At 42.5% G+C, this 21,206-nt stretch overlaps 1 protein-coding gene across 1 annotated transcript in view; it reads right to left on the bottom strand.

The window, feature by feature from the left end:
- PLBD1 (phospholipase B domain containing 1) overlaps positions 1–21,206 on the bottom strand; it is a 66,902-nt gene that overhangs the window by 37,818 nt on the left and 7,878 nt on the right. The window contains exons 2-3 of the mRNA XM_033222802.1: positions 13,367–13,586; positions 679–762 (exon numbers count right to left, since the gene is read on the bottom strand). Of these exons, the coding sequence (XP_033078693.1) occupies positions 679–762; positions 13,367–13,586 (304 nt within the window). The remainder of the gene's footprint in view (positions 1–678; positions 763–13,366; positions 13,587–21,206) is intronic.

Raw genomic sequence — 21,206 nt, 5'->3', positions numbered from 1 at the left:
TCAGGCGATCACTAGATCAGTCTTAGAATAATGTCCTTGCTTCATGGGATCTAGCCCAGTGGTTTTTAACTGAAGCTCTATAAGACTTTTAGCATTTCATGAAGAGGTTGCTTAGAGTGCAATTTGGAGGGCCCAACCCAAGAGCCTTTCTGTCCCCAAATTAATCTCCTGTCATCCCACAAATGTAAACACATTTAAAATTTTAGTCTTCAGAAAACTTTATTAAAATGTAAATATTCTCAGAGGGTGTTAAGAATTATGACTTTAGATATTATCGAAGGCCTCAGTTGGGATTAGTAAGCAGGCTCATGAAAAGGAAACACCTTAAAGAGTGAAGACAGGGGATCTCTGCAAGAAGGAGAAGGGCCTCCATGAGGAAGAGATCCAGGGACTTAACACTGATACTTTACACTGGTGATGTTCCTCTAACCGTGTCAGCAATTGGTTATGCGATATTCAACTCAACCTTTGAAAGAGCTGACTAAATTAGAGAGCATGTTGTTTGCAACCAGTTTTCATGCCATTACCAAAAAGTGCTATACCCTACTACAAGAACAACTCTAGGGTCCTGCGAAAGAGATTTAAAAATAAATTGACAAAGAAAAAATTGCTGCTTGAAATTACAGATTCAGTCCCTGCAGCATTAAAAACAACGAAAAGAAAAGCTATTATACGTACTCCATAAAATCCTGCACTTCATCCATGATGGAAGGTTTCCTGATCAGCTGTGGGTAGAGGTTTGTGTAGTGGTCATTCATGTGTCTGAAATGATACATGAAAATTACTACATTTCTATTTTTATTCTTGGATTTCTCCATCACAGTAATTTATTCAATCATTTGGTTAACTAGGATGTCCCTAATTACAAACTCTCCCTACTATCTTTTTTCCTTAATAAATGCAGAGTTTCAAATTGGGAAATATTTACAACATATAGAAAAGGATAGAATATTGAAAACGCCCAAGTATTCACTGATTTGCTTTAATGCGACCCCCAGAGCAAATGCCAGAGAAAAGGCAAGTTAGGCAAGGCAAAAAAAACTTTATTTACAAGCCAATGTGAGGGAGGGGCGAGGTTCACCGGTCTCTGGCGGTGGAGGCCGACGAAGTCGCTCCGGCGTTCTCGGGCGAGGTTCCTGGGTCCCGCCTACGAGGAGGGTCCGAGGAAGTTCGCTCCGGCGTTCTCCGACGAGGTTCCTGGGTGCCGCGTAGGAGGATGGGCCGAGGAAGTTCTCTCCGGCGTTCTCGGACGAGGTTCCTGGGTCCCGCGCACGAGGAGGGGCCAAGGAAGTTCGCACAGGCGTTCTCCGGCGAGGTTCCTGGGTCCGGCACACGAGGAGGGGAGGGGCTGAAGAAGTTCGCTCAGGCGTTCTCGGACGAGGATCCTGGGTCCTGCGTACGAAGAAGGGCCAAGGAAGTTCGCTCCGCGTGCCCGCCGGGAGCGGCTTTTATGTCCTGGGCCCGGGAGTGGGAGGGCAGTGGGCGGGACATAGGCGGGTCAGGGGCGGGGTGGTAGGCGTGGCTAGGCGGGTTCCGGTTTCTCTCCGCCGGAAGTCCGGTTGCGCCTACGCAGTCGATGCGTGTCTTTCCTGGGCACGGGAAAGTTGACGGTGAAGAACCCGGAATTGTGCCATCTTGCCTCCGTTCGTCCAAACAGTCACCATTCAACTTTATTAAATTATTATATTTTGCTACATTTGCCACATATATTTAAAAAATCAAACAAAAAAGTAGAGTCAAAGCCCCTGTGTGCACTTCCTGATGCTAATTCTTTTCCCTTCTCCCAGGAAGTAATAACTTCAGTCTCGAATCTGATTATTCCCATGCATGTTTATATGCAATTACTACATACACATTTAATTAACCACAAATAATGCATAGAATTATCATGTTCACAACACACTATAAAAAAGATCATACTGATCACTCTTAACTTATTTATCTCAATATGGTTTTTGAAGAAATATCTATGTTATCTGCTACTTAAATTTATTCTTTTTAACTGCTGGTACTATTCCATGGTATGACCATATTCATGTATGCATTCCCATGATGGACATTTAACTGATCTTTTATTTCTTCCTCTTATAATGCAACTTCAAATGTTTTTGTATATGTCTTTTTTTTTCACACATTTGCATGTTCTTCTAGGACATGCACACACACACACACATACATACACATATGAATAATAGTTGGGGTAAGTATTCCATATAGCTATAAAGTAACTAGATATTGCCAAACTGTTCTCCACAGTGATGGTACCAATTTATATCCCTACTTGCTTGTATGTTACACTTCTTCTTCCACAGCCTTACCAACACTTCAGATTGTGAGACTTTTCAACTTTCAACAATTTGATAGGTTTTAAATAGTCCCTCCATTTAATTTCCATTCTTCATAAGATTATTGGGCATTTGTAATTATTTTAAAACTTAAATTAAAAATGTCTCATATGGTGTATACTTAATATTCCTAATTGATTAAAATAATCCACTTACATTCACTGGGATTTTAATATTCTTGGAGTTCTTTCTTTCTTTCTTTTTTTTTTTTTTTTTTGAGACAGTCTCACTCTGTCACCCAGGCTGGAGTGCAGTGGCGCGATCTCGGCTCACTGCAAGCTCCGCCTCCCGGGTTCAGGCCGTTCTCCTGCCTCAGCCTCCGGAGTAGCTGGGACTACAGGCGCCCACTCCCACGCCTGGCTAATTTTCTGTATTTTTAGTAGAGATGGGGTTTCACCGTGTTAGTTAGCCAGGATGGTCTCAATCTCCTGACCTCGTGATGTGCCCACCTCAGCCTCCCAAAGTGCTGGGATTACAGGCGTGAGCCACCATGCCTAGCCTCTTGGATTTATTTCTATAATCTTTTCTGTTTTCCATTTACTATCCCTTTATTTGTCCCCTCTTTTATGTTTTCTTTGTTTAGATAATACTTCTGTTATTTTCTTTTCAATTCTGCTGATTTAAAACCTATAGAATGTATTTTTATTCTTAACATTAAAAAGATATAACTAGTATTTTCTTATAAAGTCTAAATGAGTTTTATATTTCTCTCTTCCTCCAAACATACAGCATATTTTAGCACATTTTAACTGCTCATTGACATCCTCCATCATGTTATTGTTCAAAGATTTAGTTTTACCTTTTTAATTAAAATTTTTTATTTAAAAATTATTTTCTTAGGCCGAGTACAATGGTTCACACCTGTAATCCCAGCACTTTGGGAGGCTGAGGTGTGCAGATCACAAGGTCAGGAATGTGAGAACAGCCTGGCCAACATGGTGAAACCCCGTCTCTACTAAAAATACATACACACAAAAATTAGCCGGACCTGGAGGCATGCACCTGTAATCCCAGCTACTCCAGAGGCTGAGGCAGGAGAGTGGTTTAAATCTGGGAGGCGGAGGTTGCAGTGAGCCAAGATCATGCTATTGCATTACAGCCTGGGCAACAGAGCAAGACTTCATCTTGGGGAAAAAAACATTTTCTTTTTAACCTTTACAATTAAATTGTATTAATTTTTTTTTGTTTCTTGTATTAATGATTGTTCCTTATACACCACACTTTCCCTCCTATTATACTTGGTAAAGTATAGCCTCTAACAGTGTAATGAAGTCTTTGGGTGGTAAACTGTTTTCATTTATGTATCTGAACATATTATTATTTTGCCCCTCCTCTTGGATGATTTAAACGGTTGTAACATTCTAGTTAGATATTTCTCCTCAATACTTTTAAGATAATATCTGGATGTCTTCTGACACTGCTGCTGATAATCCACAATATGCTTCCTAGCTGAGATTCCTTTGTAGTTAATGTCTTTCCTTTCTAATAGCTTTTAAGATGGTTCCCTTTATCTTCAATTGTCTGCAGTCTCATCTGCTGCATTATAGCGATTTAAAAGGCTGTGTCTTCCAACTAAGGACTTGTGTTTTTTGTTTTTTGTGTTATTTTTGAGACGCAGTCTTGCTCTGTCACCCAGGCTGGAGGGCAGCGGTATGATCTTGGCTCACTATAACCGCCACCTCCCAAGTTCAAGCAATTCTCCTGCCTCAGCCTCCCGAGTAGCTGGGACTACAGGCGTTTGCCACCATGCCTGGCTAATTTTTGTGTTTTTAGTAGAGATGGGGTTCTGCCATGTTGGCCAGGCTGATCTTGAACTCCTGACCTCAGGTGATCCATCCACCTCAGCCTCCCAAAGTACTGGGGTTATAGGAGTGAGCCATTGCACTGGGCCTGTTTTTTCCATATTGATAAATTCTCAGCAATTACCTTGTCAATTATTGCTTATCTACAATTGCCTCTAGTCTCTTTTTCTGAAACTCCTAATAGGTCTATATGAGAGTTTCTCAATCTAATTGCTATGTCCAGTAACAGTTTTTTCATAAGTTTTACCCTTTCTCTCTTTGGGCTGTGTATCGTATAAATCCCTCAGTACTAATATCTGATTCAGAATTTTTTATCTGATTGTGTCTAGTCCAGGGTTTGTGTATGTACTGAGAGTTTTTAAAAATTTAACTTCCATAATTTTCTTTTACATTTCTAACAAGCTCTTTTAAGAAATCCATCTTTTTACTTCTTACTCCTTGTTTAACAAATTCTCCAAGTTTTCTTTCATTTATAATTTAAAGCACTCTATGCAAATGTAAAGTCTTTGTTAAACCATTCTAAAAATTAATCTGGAGTATACTCACATTGTTGATTTTGTTAACTATCTTTCCATTTCTTTGTGGATTTTGGAACTTTGGTGTGTAGGCATTTTTCTTTCCCCCCTCCCTCTTTCCCTGTCCAAATGCCTCCATCTGAGTCCTAGGAACCAGGTCTTACAGTGCCTTTTTGGGACTTCCGTCCTATGGAATATTGCAGCGATATTTGTAAATAACTAAACCAGCATGTGAATGATTTGGCTTTTGGTTGCCACCACCTCCCCACCCCCAAGCTTACCGTTTCTTATAAATCTATAGGCTAGGACTTACATCACCAACACTATTTTGTGGCCTCCTTTCTACAAGCAGTTTAAAAGCATCAAGGTTACTTCTGGCTCCCAGCCTTGACTCAGCTCACTCAAAGCATTGAGGCCCTCACCCATCAGCAGGTGGCTGCCTCTGCTGGCTTCAGGCCAAGGGCCAGTAGATCCATATTTGATCACTTTGTTATCTGTTCAATTTCCGGTAGAAGAGACATTTAATCTTGTTCTGGAGCCCAGCTGTGTTACTGTGAGGTTTTATTTCTCATATTTTCCCTATAATTTGCTGTAAGTTTAGAGCAAAGAGGAAGTCCTTGCACGCTCTGGACTGAATGTTTAGCGACAGTCCTCATTCTGGTTTTTATCTGATGCTTTTCACTGATGTAGGGACTTTAGAACTGGAGGCCATTCTGGATTCCAAGAATGGGAATTTGGCTCCTACACTTTGAAACTTTAGATATTCTTTATCTAGTAGTTTCTGGAACTGAAACTAATAATCTGAGAATAGTTTTATTGCTGGTGAAGTACACAACATTATGATCTTTTGAAATTTTTTATTTTGTGGGACTGGAATTTAATAAACTTTACCTCATGAGAATTTTTTCTTCCAATTACCTGTGTATATATATTAAATTGAATCATCACATTACACTATTATTTACATATAGTTTATGCTATCACATACCTTTGCTTTGATCCATTTAGTTACCTTCTACTACCTCTAAATACAAGAGCAAGAACAGCAATAAAGCTAGACAAGTGTGTGGGTGACAAGAAAGGGATCCTCTGTCCTGGCCTCATACTCTTAAAATAAGTTATATGAAGGCCAGCACGGTGACTCACACCTGTAATCCCAGCAGTACGGGAAGTCGAGGCTGGTGGATTGCTTGAGATCAGAAGTTCAAGACCAGCCTTGGCAACATGGCAAAACCCTGTCTTTACTAAAAATACAAAAAGCTGGGCATGGTGGCATATGCCTCTAACTTCAGCACTTGGGTGGTTGAGGCACAAGAATTGCTTGAACCCAGGAGGCGGAGGTGGCAGTGAGCAGAGATCATGACACCGCACTCCAGCCTGGGCAACAGAGCAAGGTTCCATCTCAAAAAAAAAAAAAAAAAAGAATTATATGAAAACAGTTGTATTATTGGAGACAACTTGTGGGCTCTTCACTTACAATGCTCACTCAGGTAAAGAAACAAAAACTTCATACTTTTTATCCAAAGTCTTCCATCACTGCACCCTGCCTGGCTCCAAGCAGAGTCCCAGATCCCTCAAATTTTTCAGTCTGTTTCTAGATAAGGCAGTGGTTCTCAACTGGCATGATTTTTCCCTTTAGGGAGCATTTCTGGAGACATTTTTGGTTGTCACACTGAGTGAGGGAGAAGGTGCAACTGGTAGCTAGTGGGTAGAGGCCACAGATGCTGCCGAAGATCCCACAAGGTACAGAACAGCTTAGCACAGTGAAGAATACTCCAACCCAAAATGTCAATATTGTCTAGATGGGAGAATCCTTAAACAGAGGAACATTAATCCTGACTTGAGTGTCATTGCTGAGAATGTCTACTACATAACCATAGACAAGACAGATGGAAATACAGGAAGGTAACTGAGCCAGAATTATTAAAATTTTTCTTCTGGTTTCTTTTTTTTTCTTTTTTCTTTTTTATAGATGGAGTCTCGCTCTGTCACCCAGGCTGGAATGCAGTGGTGTGATCTCAGCTCACTGCAACTTTTGTCACAGAGGTTTAAGCAATTCTACAGCCTTAGCCTCCCAAGTAGCTAGGATTACAGGCGTGTGCCACCACACCCAGGTAATTTTGTATTTTTAGTAGACATGGGGTTTCACCATGTTGGTCAGGCTGGTTTTGAACTCTTGACCTCAGGTGATCCACCTGCCTCGGCCTCCCAAAGTGCTGGGATTACAGGAGTGAGCCACTGCCCCTGGCTTTTTTTTTTTTTTTTTTTTTTTCTTGTGTGTGGAGACTAGCTTTTTTGATTCTGACATTCAGTACAAGGGGAGAGAAACCCCTACCTTGAGATGAGAAGTGGGGGCCTCACCTGATCCTGCCACACACAGAAGCTCCAAGGAATACAATCTTCTTGCAGTCTCTTCAGGTTGAAGCCCTTCTCTGATCCCTGGGCCTGGGACCCTACACTTCTGTGTGGCAGAGCAATGTAGTGTAACATTAAAGAATTCAGGCTTTGAGCTCTGAGTTTAAAGCTTGATTCCACTACTTCTAAGCTGTATCTCACGAAAAGCAGGATTCCAACTTCTCTATGCTTCTGAATTCTCAACAGAGACAACACTAGTGTCACCCTCATGGATGAGTCAGGTTTAGTTTTAGTTCCTGCAGTGTGTAAAGTCAGTAAGTTTCCTGCTAAGTTGGCTGAGATTTTGCTCACCTTTACCTCTTCAACACCTCTTCTACATGCTGAGATCAGAAAGACATGTGCACACCCATCTTTCCCAGAATATTTTTGCATGATGGCAATAACACATCAGTTAGCACCTGTCATGTGCTACCTCCTACGCTCTCCTGTTTGGACTCCCTGAGTCAGAGACCATATTGGGTTCCTTTAGTGTTTCCCACAGCGATGAATCCATTTGTCTGTGGTAGCGGGGCACGTGCATGCAAACTCTGGGGCTAGATAGCCTCCTTTCCAATCCTGGCTCCTACTCACAAGCTTCGTGACTTTCCGCTAGTTACCTAACTTCCCAAGTTTTCATATAAATAATATGAAGATTATCATGATGCACACCTCATGGTATTGTGGATTAAATAACTCAACATATGTCAAATGCTTTGAACAGAGTCTGGCACATTGGAAATGGTATATAAGGGCTGGTTATCATCGTCTTTGGTATTTTGTGGTCAATTTTAAATTACAAATAATTACTATTTGATACATCATTAGAAAATTTTGAGAGTGGGCCAGGCACGGTGGCTCATGCCTGTAATCCCAGCATTTTGGGAGACTGAGGCAGAAAGATTGCCTGAGGTCAGGAGTTCAAGACCAGCCTGGCCAACATGGTGAAATCCTGTCTCTACTAAAAATACAAAAATTAGCTGGGAGTGGTGGTGCATGCCTGTAATCCCAGCTACTCAAGTGGCTGAACCTAGAGAATCGCTTGAACCTGGGAGGTGGAGGTTGCAGTGAGCCGAGATTGTGCCACTGCACTCAGCCTGGGTAACAGGTGAGACTGCATCTCAAAAAAAAAAAAAGAAGAAGAAGAAGAAAAATTTTTTTTTTGAGGTGGAGTCTCGCTCAGTCACCCAGGCTGGAGTGCAGTGGCAAGGTCTCGGCTCACTGCAAGCTCCACCTCCCGGGTTCATGCCATTCTCCCGCCTCAGCCTCCTGAGTAGCTGGGACTACAGGTGCCCACCATCATGCCTGGCTAATTTTTTTGTATTTTTTAGTAGAGACGGGGTTTCACCGTGTTAGCCAGGATGGTCTCGATCTCCTGACCTTGTGATCCACCCGCCTCCACCTCCCAAAGTGCTGGGATTACAGGCGTGAGCTGCCTGTCTCAACATATTAATGTAAGTAAAAGGAGTTGCCTTTGAAGAATGTAGTCAGGAACCAACTCCCTACGTTTCTTCCTATCCTCAGTGCCAGGCACAAGGTAGGAAAACAAGTGTTTGTCGTGCTGAGTTGACTCATTCAAACTGTGTAATTCCAGAGGAGGGAGTTTCAGCAGCTGCGTGAACAACACAAGAGATCAGCTGCTTTATTAAAAACTAGAGAGACCAGGTCCCCAAACGCTTATCACCATGCTTTCCAGATAGATTTCATGTCCCATTTTATTAAAAATCAATCCATGATTATTTAACAGCCTTTGTATCATTCATGAGACATCAAAGGCTGAATCTGTAACTCTTAGGGAAACATCCAACAGAGTTAAAAATCAGAGGAAGAATCTTCAGTTTGATCAAGGCTGCTACCATCACACTGCATTACATGGAAATGTACCTCATACTCAGAATTTGTTTCGAATAGAACTGGAACACTAGAATTCTATTAAACCTAATTAGCATGTAATAAGTAACGGCTGGGAGCAAAGCACTATGCCAGACATCTGGGGTATATAAAGATTAACAAAATAGGGTGACCGTCAAGGCACTAACAGGTGGTAGAGGAGAAAGCTGGAGCTCTAATCCAGTGGGAATGAAATCTTAAAAAGCTTCATCAAGAAGATAGCATTTGCCGGGCGCGGTGGCTCAAGCCTGTAATCCCAGCATTTTGGGAGGCCGAGACGGGCGGATCACGAGGTCAGGAGATGGAGATCATCCTGGCTAACACGGCGAAACCCCGTCTCTACTAAAAATACAAAAATTAGCCGGGCGTGGTGGCGGGCGCCTGTAGTCCCAGCTACTCGGGAGGCTGAGTAGTCCCAGCTACTCGCCTGTAGTCCCAGCTACTCGGGAGGCAGAAGAATGGCGTGAACCCGGGAGGCGGAGCTTGCAGTGAGCCGAGATGCGCCACTGCACTCCAGTCTGGGGCACAGAGCGAGACTCTGTCTCAAAAAAAAAAAAAAAGAAGAAGAAGAAGAAGAAGAAGAAAATAGCATTTGAGATGGCCTTTGAGCTGCATCAAAGACGCTGCAGAGCAGAGGTCCTCTCAGGCTCTTGGTACCACATATATGGGAAGCCCCTCTTTGAGAAGGGTGGGAAAATGACCACAGTCACAAACACTAGACAGAGTCGACAGAGAGGTCATCTTTCATATTTAGGAAACCTCGGGCACTCTGTGCTCCAAGTAGAGAAGGACTGTGGGAGCACTTCCATCCAATGCCTTCCAAACACGGTCCCCATTTGCCTTTTGAAACCCACCGTCCTTCGATTGTTCAACTGAAGCCTCCACTCTTCGCTCCTTGTTTTTGTTTTTGTTTTCTAAGATGGAGTTTCATTCTTGTTGCCCAGACTGGAGTGCAATGGCGCAATCTCAGCTCACTACAACCTCCACCTCCTGGTTGGAGCAATTCTCCTTCCTCAGCCTTCCAAGTAGCTGGGATTACAGATCCATACCACCACACCAGACCAATTTTTATATTTTTAGTAGAGATGGGTTTCGCTATGTTGGCCAGGCTGGTCTCGAACTCCTGGCCTCAGGTGATCCTCCCACCTTGGCCTCCCAAGGTGTTGTGATTACAGGCGTGAAACACCATGCCCGGCCACTCCTCACTCCTTGTAAATGCAACTTATTTCAGACTCAGCGCCTTTATTCAGTACACTGTTCCATTACATTCTGCTAGGAATGACTTTATCCCTCTTCCCAGCCAAACCCAGTAGTTCTCTTCTATCAAGCACCAGGCCTACAACTCACTTCTTCCAAAAGCCTTCTTTGACTATTCTGGCCACTGGGGTGCTTTTCTCTCTTGTACTCTGTACTTATGGCTAACAAGCTCTTTTGAGGTTGTTCTCTGCGGTAGAGTTGCAAGCAAGAGTGACCCAGCTTTTCCTTAAGGATGTAGTTTTAGAAATTCTAGAGCTATCTCTGCCCCACTCCTGATCATTCGTCCATGGGCTGCTGCTACTGGTCTGAAAGGAGGGCAAACTCAGATCCTCAAAGCCTATATCACAATTTGCAGGAAGTGTTTTTGTTTGTTTGTTTTTAAAATTTTCAAAGGCTGACTTATACACGCCAACTTTTCTTTGAAAGGACATGGCAAAAAGGCAAATTAAACAAGAAAACAGTTCCTGAATAGTAGCTGAGTGTCGTTTTTTAAGAAACAAAATTACCAGCCTGGGAAACATAGTGAGACCTCATCTCTACTAAAAATAAAAAAATTAGGCAGGGCGTGGTGGCTCACGCCTACAACCCCAGCACTTTGGGAGGCCAAGGCAGGTGGATCATCTGAGGTCGGGAGTTTGAGACCAGCCTAACCAATGGAGTTTAGAGAAACTCTGTCTCTACTAAAAATACAAAATAGGCCGGGCGTGGTGGCTTATGCCTGTAATCCCATCTACTCGGGAGGCTGAGGCAGAAGAATCACTTGAATCTGGGAGGTGGAGGTTGCAGTGAACCGAGAACGTGCCATTGCACTCCAGTCTGGGCAACAAGAGTGAAACTCCGTCTCAAAAAAAAAAAAAAAAAATTATTTGAATGTGGTGGCTCACACCTGTAGGCTCAACTACTGTGGAGGCTGAGGTGGAAAGATCTCTTGAGCTCAGGAGGTCAAGGCTGCAGTGAGCTGTCATTGCGCCACTGCACTCTAGCCTGGTAACAGAGCAAGACCCTGTCTTAAAAATAAAACAAATAAATAAATAAATAAAATTTGTACTTTAATACAGGCCTGGCGTGGTGGTTCATGCCTGTAATCCTAGCACTGTGGGAGGCCAAGGTGGGAGGATCACGAGGTCAGGAGTTCGAGACCAGCCTGGCCAATGTGGTGAAACCTCGTCTCTACAAAAAAATGTAAAAATTAGCTGGTTGTGGTGGCGTGCACCTCTAGTCCCAGCTACTAGGGAGGCTGAAGCTCGAGAATCACTTGAATCCGAGAGGCAGAGGTTGCAGTGAGCCGAGATTACACCACTGCACTCCAGCCTGGGCGACAGGGAGAGACTCTAACTCAAACAAACAAACAAACAATTTTTACTCTAACACAGAAGTGTTTTTTAAAAGTTATTATTAGAATGGCTTCTTTTTCTACAGACTTTTTTGGTTAGTGAATAAAGTTACTCAGGAATAGGTCAATGCTTTATATAAAAAGTAAAGGTGAAATGATAAAGCCACCTTCAAAAGTGGCTGCCATGAGATGTTAAAGCTTATTTTTTTCTGAGACATAAGAATGTCAGAGGTGCCACCTTTGTCAAAGCCCTCTGAATCTCTGTGAGCTCTAAGAGTAACACCAACAGAAATATCCAAGGGAAACATGTGCACTCGCAGAACGTTCTCAGAGGTTAGCGCTGCTTTCTGCAGATCACATAGTTTCCAATAACCCATTGTATATGTCACTCATGAGTTAATCTAACCTATTTATATTCACACAACTGTGGTTCAAATTGTTTCTTCCAACTCACGACTCAACTTAAATAACACAATCAGAATTCAGTGGAAACAGAAGTGGATAAAGATGTGGAGAAGTTAAGATTTTCACCTGTATAAAATGGCTTTAAACATGTTAAAAAAAATCTGATTCCATTTATGAAGTTTTATATATCGATTGAATATATCGCTGTTAAGGAGATTTGTATGAAGAGTAAAAAAATTGGGTATAAAAATAAAAACAAAAATTTGTAGTTTGAATCAAAAAAGAGCAACCAGAGCCCAACAACTAGTCATTCGACATCTGATACAATCTCCAGTACCAAAAGTAGATTAAGATTGACATTTCACTTACGATGACTAAGGCAGTAACAGCCCAAATAAAGTTTGGTGAAATTGCACTCAACAATCTAGGTCACAGAGAATAAAAGAGTCAAGCAAAGTCATCAAGACACTTTTTATATCAAAGGAGGGATGAGAGTTGATTAGATAAATTGCAACTTTATTTTCCTTAAAGCCCTCTTCTCTAAAAGACATGTAGTCTGATTGCATTATTATTAATTACATCCTTGTTACTTTTATAAGGCAAGGCAAGGACACTAGAATCAAGTAACAGTAGAACTAGAGGAAACATTTATTTTAGACTCATTATAATTTCAATTTAAAAATCTCTGCCCACATGGAGGTACTGTTTCAAGATGGCTGGAAATAAATGCACCAACCATTTATTTTTAATTAATCTTCCCTGCTCCGTTGTTCTCAAGGAGCGACCCCACCTCTCATTTGCTTTCTACCGGACAACAAGTGACTAGTAGGCTGAAATGACTTTGCTGTCCTTTAAAATCATTTCATTTCTGGGTATGGTGGCTCACACCTGTAATTCCAACACTGTGGGAGGCCAAGATGGGAGGATGGCTTGAGGTCAGCAGTTTAGGACCAGCCTGGGCAACATGAGGAGACCCCGTCTTTGCAAAAATATATAAAATAAAATAGTTTCATGGGCTAGGAAGGTTTTTAAAAAGTAAATGCCATGATAATTAAAGAGTGCCACACTTGTGGGGTTTGTTCCTTTCAGGCAGGTACTGATTATAGGAACAAATGCAATTCTGGGCCCATGCTTGTGGTCCCAGCTACTCAGGAGGCAGAGGTGGAAGGATTGCTTGAGCCCAAGAGATCAAGGCTGCAGTGAGCTATGATCACCACCGCACTCCAGCCTTGCAACAAAGCGAGAACCTGTCCCATGCCCCACAGCTGCAAAAATGCAATTGTGATAATAATGTCTCTATCACACACGTGAAGAACTCCAGCTACTCTTCAGTTCTAATGTGCAACGCCAGGAAGATGAGAGTCACTGTGGAACATGGGAAGGACAGGGGTTGCCTGGCAGTGGCCCCACCATGACTGGGATACTTACGGGGCAGTGAGGTAACCCTCCAAAAAACCAGCCACAAACATGATGATCTCATTGCTCAAGGCTTGAGAGCCATAGCCAGCTCTGATCTCCAGGATGCCCCAGCCTGTGGTTTCCACAGAGTTATTGTAAAAGCCATAGGCGTCCCCATTCTTGTCCATTATATTTTTGACTTCTACTGTCATTTCAGCAGGCATCCAGTATGCAGTGGCATAGTAGACTCCTAGAAGAAAAGGGAATAATGATAAAAATGCCATTCAAATGACCTGTGATGCGTTTTTTTTTTCTATGTATCCAACAATTTCAAGACATTTGCTTTTAAAGATTTCCATTCTATTAGAATTGCGAAATCTGCCATTATTGTTTGCCCTTATTCCAAGTAAGGAAAAACTGGAACCTTGATTAAGGGGGATAAACTCAAAACACAGAGAGTAAGGTCAAAGGTAGGGGTGTAGTTACAGCATCATAGAGGTGAGCCTGAGTGCTTCATCCTTAGAGAGTGGGAATCTGGGCACAGCTGGAGCTGGACCTTAAGCCAACTTCTTGAGAGCTTGTTTGGAGGTTCTAGCAGGATAGCTCAGCTAGTTGTATACCCTTGACCGAAGACTGGTCCTCCTCAATCAGGGATGGTCGTCCTCTTTGACTGAGCACGCAGCTTCAGGAGGGACGCACATGGAGGAGTGAGGGAGGAAGGGGACACCCGCCCAGCCAGCCAGATCAGCCAAATCAACCTGGCAGTCAATGGGGTGACAGATGTCGCAGCCAGATCACCCTCACGTCCAACGCCCACTTCTTAATTCAGACAAGAATAGGGTTCTTGTCCCTAGTCAGCAACTTCTTCCATTCCCCTTAACAGGTGGAACAAAACATCACCTTTCTCAGGCTCCCTATCCTATGTCTCCTGCTTAATTCATCTAATGTCATATGACATTAGATTCTTTGCAGAAAAAAGTAGAAGCAAGTAGAAGCTATCACCTGTGACTCCGTCAGGTGTTGTTAATTTTGTGGGTCCATCCCTACACAATCTCTGAACTCATCACGCCCATCTCTCCCTTCTGGTTCCCCTCCATCCTTTGACCCATGCTCTGCATCTCACCCTCCCACCTTCTTTAGGAACTTTGTTCTATCCTCTATCCTCTTGCTCCTGTGCCCTAACGCTCCCTCTCTTGGCAGTAGCTTCTCCCCCTTTGGCATACTTAACACGCTCCATTGTCTCATAGCTAAAAATAAACCAACTACAGAAGCCATCTGGATCCTGTGACCCAGTGGAGCTATTGCTGGAATCTCTCACTCCCTTCACGAAATCATTTCAAAGTTTAAAGTGTCCACACTGTATCAGGGACTGTTTTGAGTGCTGGTGACAGAGCTGTGAACATGACTGGCACAGTTCCAGGCCTCGCCTTTTGGAAAGAGGAATGCACTCACACCCTGCACTTCCTCCTCTTGTCCCTTGCTCCAGCCGGCTGCAGTCTGCTCTCCACATCCAGGATACCAACGCGGCTTCTGCCTGGCTCACTAACAAAATCCTTGAGTCCTAATGTCGTATGAACTTCTGAAAGCATTGGATTCGTGACCACTTATTCTTAAAACCCTTTCTTCCCACGGCCTTTGGGACACTACACCCTCCCCAGTCTCCTTCTCTTGTGCCTGCCTTTTTCCTCATTCTCCCCATAGGTTCCTCTTTATCTTGTATACCCCACAGCACACTTGATAACACAATCCGGATGACTCCATCGCACTAGAGATTTGAAATATCCTCCACCGTGATGCTTTCTCTCTCGGTGATCTCCCAGCCTGAAATTGGAATCCATCCTGGCTTCCTTTCTCTCTCTGATATCTTAGGTTTAATCAAAGCCTCCCAAATATCTCTCCCACCAGTCTCCACCTCTTTATCCCTACATTTCTATGTTATTTTAGGTAACACAACTGGCCGTTTAAGTATACAAGAGGACTTTTTCAAGATTTCTCTAACCTTTAATCCATTCTTCATTTTCTACTAGAGTAGCATTTCTAAAATGAGAACTGATTTTGTTAGCTTGCCTGCTAAAAATGTTCAATAGTTTCTATTTCTTAAAAGTTCTGCTGCCGGGCGCAGTGGCTCACACCTGTAATTCCAGCACTTTGGGAGGCCAAGGAGGACGGATCACCTGAGGTCAGGGGATTGCGACCAGCCTGGCCAACATGGAGAAACCCCGTCTGTACTAAAAATACAAAATGAGCCGGGCGTGGTGGTGTGCGCCTGTAATCCCAGCTACTCGTGAGGCTGAGGCAGGAGAATTGCTTGAACCCGGAAGGCAGAAGTTGCTGTGGACCTAGATTGTGCCATTGCAATCCAGCCTGGGCAAAAAAGTGCGAAACTCTGTCTCAAAAACAAAAAAGCAAAACAAAACAAAGAGTTCTGCTTACCCACTTGGCCTTCATGACCTGGTTCCGATCTACCTATCCAGTTTCCTCATCACCCACATGCACATTTCATGATCCAGAGACCATTACATACAGCTCTCCAACCTGCCAGTAACTAGGTCAACACCTTTGACTTTGCAGATGCTATTTTTTCTGCCTGATGTTTTCCCTCTTGTTAGCCACCTAGCAATCTCGAAATTGCTGTTTAGGACTCAGGAAGCAGCACCTCTGTTGCAGGGGATGACTTCCTCTACAAGCTCAATGTTTGCGAGCACACCCTCTGTAAGCCCTGTCACACTGTACTGTAACTTACATGCTTGCCCCTGCTCTTAGACTAGAAGCTCCCTGAGGCCAGAGACTGTGTCCTCAGCACTTGTAGTGCCTGACCCATAATGCGTACTCAATAAATATTTGTGAAAGGAAGGAAGACTTAGGAAGAAAGAGAAAGAAACAAGGAAATAAGAAATGGAGGAAGGAAATGGTAAAATATGGTGCGTTCTTTTCTCTGTCTGAGAAGCCATTGCACATATGCTCTGGTTTAAGAATCTACACATTCAGGTCAATCACCAGAGAGGTGGGAGGAGGCCAGAATGAGTCTCAGGTTTTAGGCTGAGACTCAGTGGATAGATGTTGTATCATTTACCAAGAAAGGAAGCACATGGACAATATGTCTGGGAGGGATCAGGAGTTTAGTTTTAGATATGTTGAGTTTTTAGTGATTAAGAGGCTAGAAGGTTTTCACATTAAAAAGGGTTATTTGTTGGCAAACGTCCCAAATTGGACCAACATTTTACTTTTTTTTTTGAGATGAAGTTTCGCTCTGTCACCCAAGCTGGAGTGCAATGGCAAGATCTCAACTCACCGCAACCTCTGCCTCCTGGGTTCAAACGATTCTCCTGCCTCAGCCTCCTGGGTAGCTTGGACTACAGGCATGCACCATCACACCCAGCTAATTTTGTATTTTTAGTAGAGTCAGTGTTTCTCCATGTTGGTCAGGCTGGCTTCAAACTCCCGACCTCAGGTGATCCACTGCCCCGGCCTCCCAAAGTGCTGGGATTACAGGCATGAGCCACTGTGCCTGGCCAACATTTTACTTTTTGATGTTAAGATTGTCTATCAGCCGGGTGCAGTGGCTCACCGCTGCAATCCCAGCATTTTGGGAGGCCGAGGCAGGCGGATCACCTGAGGTCAGGAGTTCGAGACTAGGCTGACCAACATGGTGAAATTCCATCTCTACTAAAATACAAGATTAGCTGAGTGTGATGACGCATGCCTTTAATTCCAGCAACTTGGAAGGCTGAGGCAGGAGAATTGCGTAAACCTGGGAGGCAGAGGTTGCAGAGAGCTGAGATTGTGCTGTTGCGCTTCACCCTGGGTAACAAGAGTGAAATTCCCTCTCAAAAAAACAAAAACAAAAAAGACTGTCTACCACACTTTTCAAAATAAGACATACATGTGGTCAACAAGCATATGAAAAAAAGCTCAACATCACTGGTAACTAGCAAAATGCAAATCAAAACCACAATGAGATATCCCACACGAGTCAGAATGGCTATTATTTAAAAATATCAAAAATAACAGGTGCTGGTGAGGTTTCAGAGAAAAAGGAATGCTTATACACTGTTGGTGAGAGTGCAAATTAGTTCAACCATTGTGATGATTCCTCAAAGACCTAAAAACAGAAATACCATTCAACCCAGTAATCCCATTACTGGGCATATACCCAAAGGAATATAAATTGTTCTGTCATAAAGACACTTGCACAAATGTGTTCATTGCAGCACTACTCACAATAGCAAAGACATGGAATCAATCTAAATGCCCATCAGTGGTAGACTGGATAAAGAAATTGTGGTACATATACAGCATGAAATACTATGCAGCCATTAAAAAGGATAAATCATGTGTTTGCAGGAACATGGATGGAGCTGGAGGCCATTATCCTGAGCAAACTAACGTAGGAACAGAAAACCAAATACTGCATGCTGTCACTTATAAGTAGGAGCTAAACAAAGAGACACATCATTTAGTCCATTATGTTTCTAATGGAAACATAGAAGGCAACAACAGACACTGGGGCCTACTTCAGGGTGGAGGGAAGAAGGAGAGGATCAGGAAAAATAATGAATGGGTACTAAGCTTAATACCTGGGTGATGAAATAATTCATACAACAACTCCTGTGACACACATTTACCTATATAATAAACCTGCATATGTATCCCTGAACTTAAAATAAAAGTTAAAAACAGAAATACCATGCAACCCAGTAATCCCATTACTGGGCATATACCCAAAGGAATATAAATTGTTCTGTCATGAAGACACTTGCACACATGTGTTCACTGCAGCATTATTCACAATAGCAAAGACACGGAATCAATCTAAATGACCATCAGTGGTAGACTGGATAAAGAAATTGTGGTACATATACACCATGGAATGCTATGCAGCCAAAAAAAAAAAAAAAAAGACCGTCTATCAAACATGCACTAAAAGTAGAGTCTTAATACTAGAGCATCATGGCACCGCGGTCCAGGGGTTCGGTGATAGGCTGGGGCTTAGTCAGGCTTAGAAACTAATCCTGATTAAACTCTTAAGGAATGATCTGAATAGGCCTAAGTCAATTTACTTCTGAGTACAATGACCATCATGGCAGGCCTTCACAATCGTTAAATGGAAGTAATGGCATTAAGAAATAGGGACGTGTCAAATAATTTGCCAATCAACTGCGGTTGACAAATAATTGTCTGATTGTTAATGGAGCCATTTGGCCACAATTTGACAATTGTAGGCAGCACCCATGGAAACTTCCCTTCTCCACCCAAAGGCAATAAATGTGTTTTCCAAATGTATTTTTGACCACACATCCCCAGCTTTTCTCACACATTCCCTTCCACCCTCACCTCCAGGGAGCCTTGTAGGGAAATGAGGAAGTGTGGTTGCTTGCATAAAAAGCAGAGTCATAAACAGGAACCATAAAACAAAAAGGGAAGGTGTGTCTCTTCTCTTTCTGCCCACAAAGCATGATTTTAGCTTTTTCTTCTTCTCCAAAACCTTGGCATTTCTCATCTTTAGGCAACCCAGGCCTGCCTTCACCTTCCAATCAATCAACTCCTTTTTGTTGTAATTTAGGGCTTGCCCAAGGCAGCCTGAGTACTAAACCAAGAGCTATGGTTGCTGGTCCTACCTAATTTCCTGACCACAAAAAGAAACTTCTGCAAATACATGCTTTTTTGACACTCGTGTACCTCCATGCATGAAAAAACCTTTACTCAATCCCCAAGAGATTTTGGTGAGAAAAGTGTCCTGCCAATAGCTTAGCATGTGCTTTGAGAATAAAGCCCAAAATCAGAGTCTTCCCTCCACTCCAGCCGAGGTCCTCCACTCCTCAATGTTTTCTCTAAGTTTCAACTCTTTCTGGTTCTCCCAGTATTCATGCCATTTTCTGATTTTCTTAAAACCTGTCATAGTTTAAGCCATTGTACTTTTCCATTTTTAAAAGACATCTTCACGATGGGAGGTGAATGGTGTGAACAAAGTAATAGTGAAAAAGGTAGAAAAATAGTACATAATTCTAATGCAAACCTAGTTTTATACAAGCTCTGTGAAAGCAGGGACTATTTTTGCTTAACACTCTATAAACCTGACAAAATAATGTTTCTTTGACAAATCTAGTTTGTGTGTGTTCTTTAAATGAAAAGAAAGCCATTTATTTACTTATTTATTTATTTTCGAGCTGGGGTCTCGCTCTGTTGCCCAGGCTGGAGTGCAGTGGCACAATCACAGCTCAGTACAGCCTGGAATTCCTGGGTTCAAGCAATCCTCCTACCTGAGCCTCCCAGAAAAGGAAGCTCATCAGAGCACTCATTCACAGAAGTTAGTATGAAATAGCTCAACTAATTATGTTTTCAAGCCTGGGTGAGAGACTTATTAAATGGCTCAGAATCTTGGATTAAGTCTATCCAGCCCCAAGAGCAGGAGCTATTTGTTGATATTTTCTTTAGAGTTGTGAAAATGAAAAGTCAGAATTCAAACATTTTAACAGCAATATCCTCAAAATCAATGCACTTGATTAAATATCTGTTGAATGAATGGGAATGTTATTTATAAAAAGTATTTTTCTTCTATAAATAAAGATGGAAAATATGCCGTCATTTTTATATTTCTATGTAAAAGCCCAAACACCAAAGTTAAATTTTTTGTATTAATATTTACTTGTATACTCCAATTAATATTTTATTTATTTATTTATTTATTATTTTTTTGAGACAGAGTTTTCGCTCTTGTTGCCCAGGATGGAGTGCAATGGTGCGATCTTGGCTCACTGCAACCTGCGCCTCCCAGGTTCAAGCGATTATCCTGCCTCAGCCTCCCAAGTTGCTGGGATTACAGGCATATGCTGCCATGCCTGGCTAATTTTGTATTTTTAGTATAGACGGGGTTTCTGCATGTTGGTCAGGCTGGTCTCAAACTCTGGACCTCAGGTGATCTGCCTGCCTTGGTCTCCCAAAGCGCTGGGATTACAGGCATGATCCACTGCAACTGGCAATATTTTCTATGAGTTCGTTGTTTTTGGTTGAAAAAAATTCCCACCCTGTCTTAGAAAGAAAAAATGTATAAAATACTTATAAGTAGCTTAAACTATTCTCTCCCATATTTGGATTCTATAATAATTTTTCTAGCACCTCATTTATGAAAAAGTAGGTAGTTTTCAACCCCAAGCAATGCAATGTTTATTTAATATATTCAGAAGTCAGAGGGGAAAAAAAGAGAAAGAAATGAGAAATAGAACAAGCAAAAGATGTCAGAGAAAATAGAAAAAAATTTTAATGCAAATAATCTATTCATATTGGGTTTAGCTAAAAATTCACTGGTTTTGGTCCTTGAACTGCTTTTCTCTTTGATGTCTGCTCAGCTGGCCTCTCAGTATACTACTCTGTGTGCCTTGGCATGGCACTTGCCTTCTTTGAAAGATCTCTCAGTAAATTGATGCCTGGTTTTTGGATTTGTTTTGACTCTTCATTGGCGTCACTAAGGAAATAACTGATTTGTAAATTAAACAATCTCCAGTAAACAAAATTGTAAGTAGGTGTTTAAGCCTTGGCTCTCTCCAGAGATCAGAGGCTAAGATGCCTGCTGGAAGGAGGATTACTTTGGCAAGTACTCCCAGAGAACAGGAGCGAGGGGCTGGGAGAGTGAAAGGGAGGAACACCGATTCGAGGGTGCATTCTGAGCTGCTTTCCTCTGTGGACACGGGGTCGATCCCACTGGGACTAGCCTCGGAAATCTTCATCCCAGGCATGGAAGACCCAGCTACCTGCTCCCATCTGATTAAGGTTAAACGTAGCCCTAGGAAGTGTTAACTCCCTCACTCCAGGTCTGCATGTGCTCCAGGACTAAGTGGCTGTGATTTCAGAGACGCCCTGAGGTGAAAAGTAA

This window comes from Trachypithecus francoisi, unplaced genomic scaffold (genome assembly GCF_009764315.1).
Source record: "Trachypithecus francoisi isolate TF-2019V2 unplaced genomic scaffold, Tfra_2.0 Lachesis_group11, whole genome shotgun sequence".
NCBI classification, from domain to species: domain Eukaryota; kingdom Metazoa; phylum Chordata; class Mammalia; order Primates; family Cercopithecidae; genus Trachypithecus; species Trachypithecus francoisi.
This window is presented reverse-complemented; position numbering and strand designations above follow the sequence as displayed.